The 13217-nt window shown below is 40.3% G+C and overlaps 1 protein-coding gene across 3 annotated transcripts in view; it reads right to left on the minus strand.

Moving 5' to 3' along the window:
* Window positions 1-51: 51 nt before the first annotated feature.
* si:dkey-96f10.1 (6-phosphofructo-2-kinase/fructose-2,6-bisphosphatase) overlaps window positions 52-13217 on the minus strand; it is a 52631-nt gene continuing 39465 nt past the window's right edge. For all 3 annotated transcript variants that reach the window (XM_017439274.3, XM_017439276.3, XM_017439273.3), the window contains 5 exons: window positions 12527-12631; window positions 7904-8033; window positions 7141-7203; window positions 6774-6838; window positions 52-2018 (listed from right to left, as the gene is read on the minus strand). In XM_017439274.3, coding sequence (XP_017294763.1) covers window positions 1959-2018; window positions 6774-6838; window positions 7141-7203; window positions 7904-8033; window positions 12527-12631 — 423 coding nt within the window. In that variant the 3' untranslated portion in view covers window positions 52-1958. The remainder of the gene's footprint in view (window positions 2019-6773; window positions 6839-7140; window positions 7204-7903; window positions 8034-12526; window positions 12632-13217) is intronic.

Here is a 13217-nt window from a genome sequence, read left to right on the forward strand (position 1 = left end):
TTCTGCTAAAGGTCCGAGGACTGGACTGCTGAGGACTGTGGGACAGACTGGCGTTCTGTTAAAGGTCCGAGGACTGGACCGCTGAGGACTAAAGTCATGATGTTTTGGGGCCATCTGGAAACCAGATTATCTGGAGAAGCAAAGCTGAGCTCTACCATCAGCTTCTGCCACGCTGACAGTAAAACATCCTGAGACCGGTCATGTATCGGGGGGGACTGCTCAGCTGAGGGAGGGGGCTCATAACAACACTGCCATGAATAAAGAACGGGACCTAAACATCCTCTGAGATCAAAGTCTACCAGCACCCCAGGAACATTTGGTGATGAACGATGTCTTTTCCAGCAGCATGAAGAACAGGTACATGAGGCAAAAGTGATCATTTGGTGGGTCAAGGAACAAAACATCAGAATTTTGTGTCCATGACAGGAAACTCCTCAGACCTTAATCCGAATGAGAACGGGAGTCCTCAGGAGGCAGGTGGACAAACAAAACTCCACAAGTTCTGACAAACTGCCAGCTGTGATTATGGAAGAATGAGCTCAACTCAGTCAGAATGTGACCCAGAGGTTGGCTGAAAGCGTGCCAGGACAAACTGATTTTCATAAAATGGTGGTGAGAATGTGCACACTGATACTTCCATTTATGTCCAATGCAACATTTCTGTTTTTTTCTTTTTAAGTTTTCTACACATGCTTTATGCTAAATTCATAAAAACAGTTTTTACAGAGAATGAATCACTTTGCAGCCAGTTTTGTTGAAAGTAGTTAAAAACAGCAGTGTTACATTACAACAGCTTTCTGTTAGACACAAACATTACATCATGATTCAGAACAAATAAAAGTTCAAACTTAAGTTTGACATATTGTCACAATTAATAAAAAAGCTGATGAAATGGCAGCATGAACACACCAACTCCCCCTTCTTTTCTAAATGTGTAAGAAAAGCTCCAAAGTCTTGGCTAAGAGATGCTTACACTTCATCTCCCTCCTTTCTGCTACGAAGTCTTGTAGGGAAGTACCTGTACCTGAAAAGTAACGTTGAAGTTTGTCTAAAAGCAGCTTACTGCTTTCATCAGCTGTAGAAAACAACCCAATTTAAATATAAATCTCAGGCTCGGCCACGAAGTTTGACGTCAGAACAGTGAGTCATGTTTGCAGTTTTTTCCAGAACATTACTTGCTGACGGGAATAATGATGGGCGCTAGCATTATCTGACGCAGTTTAAATGGTTTAGTTTCTTTCTGTGGAACAGAGAAGGGAGAGGAAATAAGATGTTTACATACACTCCATTTTTCCTCACTGTCTGACATTAAAGCAGACTAAACCTTTCCTGTTTTTGATCAGTTAGAATTCCCAAAATTATTTCTGTTTGCTAAATGCCAGAATATTGAGAAAGAATCACACTTTCTCACACATTTCACACCAGAACATGTTCATCTCAGGAACACAGGAGCCATCTCCTTCCTGAGCGGTATGATATCAGGACATCCCATGGTGTTTAATCTTGTGTATCATTGTTTGAACAGATCAACCTTCAGCCGTTTGAAAATTGTCTCCAAGGATGGACCAGAGGTCAATAATTCCCTTCCTGATATCTTGGCTGATTTTTCCTGATTTTCCCATGATGTCACACAAAGAAGCAGTGTGTTTGAGGCGGGCCTTAAAAGTCTCCAATTAACTGAATTAACTGACCTAAAACAGGAAAGATTTAGTCTGATTAAAAAGAAAAAAGTTGTGTTTTCTTACTGATATTCAGCAGGACTTTTTACAGTCAAAGGATGTTTTGTTTCACAGACTGCTGGCCTGGATGATGCACTACAAAGTGCATTTACAGTGGAGTTAGGCTGCCATTGGGAAAAAATAAACATTTCTGTTTTGTGATAATCTCTACAATGACTGAAAGTCAAAAAGCCTTTTCATGTGAGAGACTGGAAGCAGCTTCCTGTTGTGCGCTCTCAGCTAGATGTGCTCAGGAACCGTCTCCAATGCCTCCTCAGGGTCTCTGTTTACGTCCACGTTCTGAGAAAGACAAACTCAAACTGTATCTGATGCATCTTAAAGACAACATTTATCTCTATAAACCTATAACAGAACTTCTTAACAGTCAGTAGATTTGTTCAAGTGTTTGTGCTGTTACTACTTCAGTCCTCTGGCTGCTGAGTGGGCGTTTACAGGTTAAAGGGATTGTTCTGCCATTTTAAAGAGACATATTATATGTACAAACTAATAAATTGTCTAATTTCTTTGAGAAAAAAAAATTGAATTTTTGACGTCAACACATCAGCGTTTTAGAGCAGCTGGATTTCCCAGAAGTGAAAATAGGCAGAGGTTTACCAGTGTGCAAAAAGGTGTATAAAAAAAGTGGAACAAATATTGTTCCTCAACAGGAAATTATAGCCCTGTTGTCTAACCGTTTACTTTTGGTGCAGCTGCTAAAATGACACTTATAGTGAGCTACTTTTAAAATTATTCATTGAGGTAAAAATTAAACAAAAAGTAAAATATTACAGAAAATGAAATGTACATAAATCACATTTCACAATTATCTGAACTGAACAATTGTGATTACAAACTTTACAACAGACAAACCTAAATATATTCTATGAATTTTTCTTCTGCTACAGCAGAAGTATCCTGAAATCTGTTTTTAATAAACATTTCTAGTTATTTTGATGAGGCTCCAGTAATCCTGGCATGGATTTCTGTTCAAAGTGGGACTGAGATGGAAAAGAACTCTTGTAATAAAGTTGAATCTCTCTCTGTCTAATTGCTTCACATTTATTTTGTGCAACTATATGCTGTAAGAAAAACACCTTCAGACTATTAATGAGAGCAGGCTGAGTGTAGTGGTTTTTTCTGCCCTTTAAGCCACAACTAAGCTTCTGTAACACAACAGTTGGTGGTTGGGGGAAGGTTTGTTAATGAGTTATAGAAATGTAAAAACTCTTCTTTCTTCCTGAAACTCAACAGCAGTATTTACAGCACTAAGAAAAAGTCTTCATTCCCCTTTGAACTTTTCCATATTTTGTCAAGGTACAACCACAAACAGTAAAACATATTTTACTGGGATTTTATGTGAAAGACAAACACAAAGTAGCCCATAATAATGAAGTAGAAGGAAAATGATACATGATTTTCAAAGTTTGTCTTTTTCTTTTTACTTGTACAGACATGGTGTTTTTAACTTTTTTGTACTTAAGTGTTTTGGGACTTTGACATAGTATATTCCTAACTTTGATAAAGTGATGAAAAAAAACTAACTTTTTCTTTCATACTTGATCTTAGGTCTTGATCTTCTGGTAAAAAACTATTTCACAAAGAATAAACGTCTTTAGGCTTTGTTCCAGAGGAGCTTCAGTGCAGATAAAGGTAGGTGAAGGTAGAGACTAAAGGCTCCAGAAGACATCAGGAAGTTGGATTGCGGTCACGTGGTTGCGAGACATTCATTTTTGCATGAGTCCCCGAGACACTTCGCTCAGAACTCCTGGGAAGCTCCTCCTGCAGCATTAAAACAGGTTTCTTCCCGCCAGCTTCTCAACTCTCCTGTTCTTGTACAAACTTTTGCTTCCCCTACCCTGACCACACGTGTTTATTAAACAGACTGGGACAGTACACACCGTTCAGCATTTGCAAATTTGATGGTGCACAATAATGAGCGAACAAAGAGAACGTGTCTCAACGCTGACCTGGCCGAGGCGCACTTCCTCCCAGCCACCTGTGTCTCTGCAGGCTCTTTTTACGTCCATAGGTTTATAGGTTTCGCTGGAACAGTTGTAAAGACGGCTGTATTTTCTAACAGCTTCAGCCAGATGCTTCTCAGCAGAGCAGTAGGAGCAAATTAACTCCATTAAAGCTCACCAATTTTCTGCTTAAACACACCGACAACAACTTCTGACCAATCACACAACACTATGGGAAAAAGTTTGGCCTGGGCCCTGTGACGTAAAGCAGCCAATGAAGCTGCTACAAGAACAAAATTAGAGAATTTTCATCACGCAACCATGTGCCAACTTTGTGACTTCTCATAGAGTATTTCAATCCCAAATCAATGGCATCACCCAGTCTGCATATTTCCACCTTTGCAATATTAATCATCTCGGCCCCTCCCTTGCCCCACATACCCTTGCTATCCTTGTCCAAAGTCTTGTTACCTCCCGTATCGACTACTCTAATTGTAATTTTTTTGGCCTTTCAAACAAATCCCTTCATAACTTTAACTGGTTAAGAATACATCAGGTTGTATCATTACCCATATTTTGTAGCATCACTGCTTACTGGTCAAACTTTGTACTGATTTCAAATTTCTTCTGTACACATTTAAAACCATCCATAATCTCGGCCTTTCATATTTGTTTGGCCTCCTCCACATACCCACCTTTACCGTTCCCTCAGATCGGCCTTCTTTCTCTACCTCACTGTTCTTTTTGCCCACCTCACCACCACGGGGAGCAGAGCTTTCAGCTGTGGAACTCACTGCCCCCAAAAATCAGAAACTCAGACTCTCTCCCTGTCTTCAAAACTCATCTGTTCATGATTGTGTATCCCAGTTGATTCTAATTTACATTGTCATGTTCTTATGTTCCGATATTCTTTGATATTCTGATGTTTTTATGAATCTTTTAGCATTTTGTTAGTTTTATTAGAGTTCAGCACAACTGCAAACCAACCAGATATGACCATCAACTTAAACTGACAGGCTGAGTGTGGTGGCAAGGTTTTTATAAGATAACACCTGACTGTGTAATGTCTGAATTCCAAGTCTTGACTATGCTATGCATGGATTTCAAATCATTACTATGTTCTGTCCGAATTCCACAGCCTATGAGGTTTTCACCAAATAACCCTGTTACTCTACAGTGAAACCAGACTGACCTTACTTCCTGTCTCCTCCTCACCTTCCAACATTTTAAGATCTTAGATATCAGCTCCTGTGTGGACTCTGGAGGCAGAGCTTTGGTTCAGAGCTTCCTGTTTGGACCTGGGACTCTGGTGTTAATTCTGAATTGTCTTTAAAGCTCTCTGTATGTCGTGCACCATACATAAATAAACCTGTTTGAGTGTTTTCATATAACAGTGCCTGGAAATTGATTTCTTCCACAACACTGAGCAAAGAGAGCATTAATCTGAGAAGCAGCCAAGAAGCCCATGGTAACTGAAGAGCTGCAGAGATCCACCGCTCGGGTGGAGCAATCTGTCTACAGGACAACTATTAGGTGTGCACTCCACAATTCTGTCCTTTAGAGGTGAGTGGCAAGAAGAAAGTCATTGTTGAAAGACAGCCAGAAGAAGTTCTGTTTGCAGTTTGTCACAAGTCATGTAGGGATGCAGCAAACACAGAAGTAGCTACTCTGCTCACATTAGATCAAAACTGGATTTTCATCCATCCATCATCTATGTTTCTCGGCTGGCCTGGGAACACCTTGGGATTCCCCCGGAGGAGCTGGCCCAAGTGGCTGGGGAGAGGGAAGTCTGGGTCTCCCTGCTTAGGCTGCTACCCCCGCTACCCGACCCCAGATAAGAGGAAGAAGATGGATGGATGGATCATGAGTGGCCAAAAACTAACACAGCACATCATCCTGAACACACCATCTCCACTTTGAAACATGGTAGTGGCAGCATCATGCTGTGGGGATGGTTTTCTTCAGCAGAGTTAGGGAAAGTTGGTCAAAGTTGGTGTAAAGGTGGGAGGTGTTAAACACAGGGCAATTATAGGCAGAACACTGACATGAAACATACACCCAGAGCTACAATGGAATGGGTTAGATTAAAGCATATTAATGTGTTAGAATGGACCAGTTAAAGTCTGGACCTAAATCCAACTAAGAATCCATGGTAAGACTTGAAAACTGCTCTTCACAGATGTTCTCTATTCAATCTGAATGAGTTGTATCTGTTTTACAAAGAAGAATGGGTAAAAAATTCATTCTATAGATGTTTAAAGTTAGTAGATGTCAGGAGTCTGGAGTTTTTGTTTTTGCCTGCTATTTCCACCTGAGATCCGGCAGAGGGCGCCTGTCATCAGGAGGAGCTACCAGCAGGTGGTTCCAATAATCAGCTCATCAAGGGAGGCTTAAAAGGACTCTGCAGCCAACACTTCACCGTCAGAGTGTTTACCTGTTTGGTATGTGAGTACCCTCTAGACCTACTAAACTTCTTGGACTTTGCTTCATCCAGTCTTGTTTTGTTTCCATAGTTCAGAGATTTTTTTGATCTACATAGACCAAGTGCCTTCCCTGACCAAACCCTGCTCACCCTCCAACACCACCGGATCTCAGACCCAACTGGACTCCACCACAACAGGACTCAGACGTGTACATTGGACTCCTCCAGGAAAAGTCATCATCAAACTTCCAGTAAGCATTACTGCTGCTAATAAGATCAACACCATCAACAGACCACCAACTAATCCTCCATCTCCCCATCACAGTTGCTGCTCCAGTATCTTTGTTCCTGGCTTCCAGTTTACTATTCACTGCATTCAATAAATCTTTATACTCCTATCTCCTGGCTCCTGAGTGTGTTCTGCATGTGGGCTAAATCCCTGCCTAAAATCATGACAGTAGAGACAAACTCCAAAAAATTCCCAGCTGGAATTGCTGCAAAAAGTGGTTCTACAAAGTGTTAACTCCGGGCGGACTTCTACTTCACAAGTATGTGCTACTTTGTGTTACATGGAATCCCAGTAAAATACTTTGAGGTTTGTGGTTGTCACATGACAAAATGTGAAGAGGTTCAAAGATTCTGAAAACCTTTTTAAGACAACTGTACATTTACCTCTGGACGGTCCCGGTGTGTATTGACCGCTTCAATGTTCAGGAAGACAGACTCAACTTTACAACCTGAGAGAAAAAGGAAACAGAAATGTTACAATACGTTTTATCCAGACAGTGTGGGGCTCAGGGCAGCATGCTGATGTTTACAGTCCATTCTAACTGAGAGATTACTCAGAAGGTTTAAAGTGATGATAATGATGTAGTTGGTGAGAATTGAATGGATCAACAAAGGTCAAATTAAATTCAAAGACAAATTCATGGTAATCTAATCACAAACAAAACCTGACATTGTACCACAAACACTGGCTGCCCAACTGCAGGAGGGAGACGGTGTGATGGGGAGGACACATTTGTAAAGAGAGACTGACCATAGGCGACAGGCGTAAGTTTCAGAACCGTGTGGAGAGGACACTTCAGGTAGGGCAGCTCATCTGACACACAAGGAGACGGAAAAGTCATGAGTGTTTGATGGCATACTGGTGAAAACCTTTTGATTGCTTGTGTTAGACAGTTTAAACAAGTACAAACACAAAAATCCAGACAGTTTGATTCACATAAAATGCAGTTGATTTTAGCTCCAAATGTTGGCCCTCTATCTGCTTCATGTCAGGGTTCGATTCATACAACAAACAGCACTAATCATATCCTGGTGCAAACACGACCAGCGACTTCAGCAGGTTGGAGCACTTTGAGACCTTTTTACATCAGACTGAGATAACAGAGAAAATTTAAAACCGTATGTAAAACTCATCACTGGAAGGGATGATTAATATAACTTTTTGTGACATGTCTTTTTGTAAGGCCCCCTTCACACTAGATGACAACTTCACTACACTCTCCAACAATCTACACGACCACTTACAATGTGACACAATTTACTTAAATGGTGTCTTGAACATGCACAAGGTGACAGTGGGGGTGTCTTCCTGTTAAAATATCTCTTTCTGTGAAGACACTATTTTAAAGGGAAGAGACCTCCAGCAAAACCAGATTCAGGACCACTTTAAAAAAAACTGTTGTGGAAAGCCATTAAAGAATGTGGTATTCTGGAATCCTAGTTTTTCTTTTGATTAAAAAGGATTTTACTGCTTGTTGATTTTTATTGCAATTAAATGCTATTTTTCCCCTCACCAGCGCTCTTATCCAGGAAGTAGGCCAGCAGACATCTCATAACAGCTTGGTGACAGATGACCAAAACATTTTCCTGCCTCTCCAGCTCCATGATGACCGGTTCCAGGCGCTGGACCAGGTCCTCATATGACTGGTGAACAGAAAATTGGCAAAATTCATGTGGAGATTTGTATTAATGTACAAACTTTTTAGTTCTCATTTATAGTTGTCCACTTTACAAAGAAGTTCAAAGGACAAAAAAGAATGCTGCAAACAGAGGTGTAAAGAAAATCCAATGCATATGTAGCCTAAAACAAAAGCTCTTTGTTCTAAAGTTTGTTCCTTTTGATTGGTTTTAGATTAGGAAGAAACATTTATTTTATGAACGCCATCTGAGCTACAGAATATGTTGTCACCATTTATTCATAAAACATCAGAGGATGTGTGCACAGAATGCATTCGATTTAAATGGTAAATGACTGTACTTACAACACAGTCTGCCTTCATTTACCCATCATGCAGCACTCTACTACATCTGTTCAAAGCTAATCAGAATGAATCATTCTGTAGAGTCTAATCAGTGCAACTGGGCCATTGGAGGCAATGAGGGGTTCACTTTGACTTGTGACTGTGTTGTGTCTTTGTCTATGAGTTAGTTTGTGCACTCTTGTCTGCCTTGTTAGCAAAATATCTCAAGAACCAGTTGAGCACAGTTGAACACAGAAAGTAATAATTGGATGTGTAACTATGATTGAATACCTTTCTGAGTCAACCCCTACCAAACATATAAATGGCTACAATGCAGTCAGTCTTACTGATATTGAGCTAAAATTTGGACTCGTAGGAAATGAGAAGCATTTACAACACATACTCTAATAAGTTGTGCAACATTTTTGTTTAAACTTTGGTATGCAAGGCAGTGGGCAGTATAATTACCTATGTGACAGTAATGCTACGTGTGTTGTCACGATTCAAGACTGCCACCACAGGAAAGCAAGCTTATCAAACACAAAAACTGGCATAACTAAAGTTTGGTGTGGTAGTAGCTGAGACTGATCCCCAACATATATTCTTAGAGCTTAAAGTAGTCTCACACTGGGCTGTGACTAGTTGGCAAACGGCATTCACGAGGGAGTCTCACAGGTGTGTTGCAACTTTCGCTAGGTTTCCAACTTCCTCATATAAGTCACATAGGTGTGCAGTCCTTATGATTTAGTGTGGAACATGTTTGAAAAATTTGTGCAAGAACTTTGTTTCAATATAGTCACAGAGTTGTAGCGGGCATCTTCAACTCATCTCAAGATTACTAGGCCTGTATTTTAACACCAACACATGCTCTCCTTTGACAGAAAACATTCCAGGCACAGGACCAGATCTAAAAACGTTTTAAAAACCGTCTTAAGTCTGCTTATCTTCCCTTCTAAAATGTACTTGAACAAATTAAGTCATACATGTGAAGACGGCTGCCAAGGTGGGCCCAAAGGTGGTTGAGGTGGTATGATTTGGGTGGAGGTGGGCAACAAAATAATGTGCACAGCCAAAAGGACAGTTTTGCAAGCTGTACACGTGAAAATAAGCTGTGATTTTCAAAAACTGACGCTAAAAACAGCCGAGCAGCTTGCTGGTTACTTAGTCCCAACCATAGTTCAGTGAGACTCCATCCATCCATCCATTTTCTTTACCCACTTCTCCATTTTGGGTCGCGGGGAGCTGGTAGTTCAGTGAGACTGCAAATGAAAATTCAAATATATTTTTTACCAACTAGTCTCCTAACAGTCACACCTCAACTCATCGTGTCAGATCTATGTTTAAAACTGTTAACTACTGGAATGAACTCTGTCTGTGGGCTGTAATGGCAGAGTTTATTATAGGGTAACACCTGTTGGTGATGAGTCCTGACGATGTTAGGACTTCTCACAGAATGAACTTGTTTACAGGAGTGATGTTGAATTTTTCTCCTCATGGAAACCAGACTAACTTGCTTTTCCCTAACTCCTCCTTTTGGTCCATTATTTCAATATCTTTAATAAAAGCTCCTGTGTTGACTAAAAAGCCCTCAGTTGACCCAAAATGCATCTGTCAGAGTTCTGATGAGAGTTAAGAGCAGAGCTCATATTTCTCCAGTTTTAGCTTCTCTCCACTGGCTCCCAGTCAAATTCAGGACAGAATTTAAAATCTTCCTTCTAACATACAAAGCTCTCAACAACCAAACTCCATCTTATATAAAAGATCTTATTGGTCCATATTTTCCTAACAGAGCTCTTCGCTCTCAGACTGCAGGTTTACTTGTGGTTCCTAGAGTTTCTAAAAGTAGAACAGGAGGCAGAGCTTTCAGCTATCAGGCTCCTCTCTTCCAGTTTCTGTCCGCGAGGCGGACACCCTCTCTGCTTTTAAGACTAGACTTTCCTTTCTGATCAATCCTATAGTTAGGACTGGCTTGGGTTTCATGTCCCTGAGTCATGCTGCTATAGGCTCAGACTGCTGGAGGACAAACTGACCACGTTTCCTCTCTCTGCTGCTGTCTTTACCTGCTCTGCTGTAATTATTTCTATCATTAACATGATTTCTGGTCTGTCTTCCAGTAGAAACTGCACCTGGACCAGTCATTCTGCGTGTGTCTATGTCTCTTTCCTGTCCTCTAACCCCAGCTGGTTAAAGCAGATGGCTGCTCGTCCCGAGCCTGGTTCTGGTTCTGGTTCTGCTGCAGGTTTCTTCCTGTTCAAAGGGAGTTCTTTCCTCTGTTGATTATGTGCTGCTCAGGATGGGAGACTGAGACGAAGTAAAGATTCAACACAACCTGCTGGCTTCCATAGATAGAAACTTTACCTAATTGGCTTTTATAACGTATTACATGTTTTCGTACAGGGCCCTGAGATGACTTTTGCTGTGACTTAGTGCTATAGAAATAAACTGAGTTGAATTGAATATGAATACACCTAATAGATTTTTTGTTAAATTTCCATTTTGGAAAGCATTTTTAAGAATCTTTGTTTTTCTAACCAATAACTCTATTTGTATTTGTACAAGAGATGGAAACAGCAGAAAATATCTAGACTAGTGTGTGTGTGTGTGGGTGTGTCAGGGTGTGTGTGTGTGTGTGTGTGTATAAAGAGGGGGAGGGAGGGTTAGCAGCCCTTGTCTGCTAATTAATCTCTTTATAAGGAAGTAGCAAGGGTGGACTTATTTTTCCTTTCTTTAGACAGTGCCTTTGGGATTTGGCTTTGTTTGTATTAAATAAATAATAACACTGTAATCTGTTGTGTTGTTGTTTATCTGAAGCTGACAGGCTCTTAGGCCCTGTTCAGACCTTGCACCAAAGATCAGTCTCAGGTGATTAGATTGCAAGTGGTCAGCTCTGACAGCTAATGTTCATACCTGGTGGTTAAATGTGTACCCAAACTATTTTTGTGACTAGATGTCAATTACCTGCAGTGTATGCAGATCCACACACAGCCACATCCCACAGAGGCTGTCAGGGAGCTACAGAAAGGACATCAGCAGGTCTTCTGACGTTTCTATAAACTTTACAATATTCAGATATCTGAACTACGAATATTATTATTTTGACATTAACACAAATCAGAGGCACCTGACTCACATTTTTGTTGAGGTACATTTTGATAAATTTAATTAGGTGTAGAAATAAAGGAGTATACAGTTGCACAGAACTGCAGTGTCAGAGAAAAGACTGAAGATTTTAACTTGTAAAAGTCCACTCCAGTGAAAGGATGTGCTGCAGCCATCAGCTGATTTCTGCACTTTTTTACTGTGAACATAACATCAGCACTAACAAGGTTGAGTCAGGTCCTCTGGAAGATTACTTTTTACTGCAAAAAAAATTACATGAACGGGGCTGTGAAAAGTTAGCCCTTTGGAAAGACTCTGGGATTTTCTTGGGACTGTTTGGCACCAGTTTTGTTGTAAATTTCACAAAATGTGATACAATATTTTAAATTTGTGTTTATTATGTATTTTACTATTCTTATTGTAAACACCAGGGAGGGCTTAGCCCTACTAGCCCACTGATACCAACCATCCCTGCAATTGTTTCAGCAAAAACTTATAAACTTAGGAACTTAAAAAGACACAGGCGGCTCTTTGTGGCTGTGGCGGCTGGGAGAAGGTGCACCTCGGCCGGACAGCGTAGGGACATTGGGGGGGTGCACCGGCCCTTTTTTCTTTTTTTCCTTTGTTCTGTTTTTGTGTTTTATGTGAAATATTCAAAAAATCAATAAAAATTTAAATTACAAAAAAAAGAGAAAAGTTCTGAATCCTGACAGGAACATACAGTAGTAAACATATCAAATGTTAAAACTAACCTTTCCTTACCATTTTAAGGAAAATATAAGGTATATAAGATTTAGAATTTCATGGCAGCAACACATCTCAAAAAAGTTGGGGCAGCAGCAACAAAAGTCTGTAGAAGTGGTACAATTAAACAGCTGGAGGAGCATTTTGTAACCAATTAGGTTCATAGGCAACAGGTCAGTAAAAGGACTAGGTATAAAAAGAGCATTTTAAAGTGCATCTAAACATTGTGAAACAATTTGAGAAAAATGTTCCCGACCGGTAAAACTGAAGAACTGAAAGATGGTAAAGCTTATTTTTTTTCTATGCAACTGTCTGTTTTAAACCAGCACTCACCTCTCCTGTTGGGTAGCGATATCGATATTTGTCTTGATCCCTTAGTGCAAATTCCTCAGGGTAATGCTCCTGGATCTCCTCATAGGTCATCTCTTCACAAACCCCCTGCCCAGAGGAACATACATGTAACTTGCATATGTTGTACTGCATGGAAACCTCCCTGTCTAAAAGCATGAACTGGAAAGGTCCCATGCTTCAGAAGTGTTCTGTCGTAATTATTATAGTACATAGGTTCTTAGATTTGTTGACTTTTTAAACAATATTGGTTCTTTATTCAGAGGTTTGCAGCTTCGTCTCATCTGTCTTCTGGTATTGTGTAAATGCTGAGTCAACATTCACCTTATTGTTTTCCTGTTTATTTATCTGTTATTTATTTGTTTTAGCAATTAAACTACTTCTGCATATTCTGTGCCGTTCTAACCAATCATTTATCAAAACATTCAGCTTGATTAAGAGTAGAAGAGTGAGCTATGACATTTTTTTTTGGAACTTTTATACTTTTCAATATATATATATAAAAAATTCCCTTCTCACCCTCCGCGGGTGGTCTTTTTGTTTCATCCTCTGAGCTCGGGTCCTCTACCAGAGGCCTGGGAGCTTGAGGGTTCTGCGCAGTATCTTGGCTGTGCCTAGAACTGCACATTTCTGGACTGAGATGTCTGATGTTGTTCCTGGGATCTGTTGTAGCCAC

Source organism: Kryptolebias marmoratus, linkage group LG8, assembly GCF_001649575.2.
Source record: "Kryptolebias marmoratus isolate JLee-2015 linkage group LG8, ASM164957v2, whole genome shotgun sequence".
In the NCBI taxonomy this organism is placed as follows: Eukaryota; Metazoa; Chordata; class Actinopteri; order Cyprinodontiformes; family Rivulidae; genus Kryptolebias; species Kryptolebias marmoratus.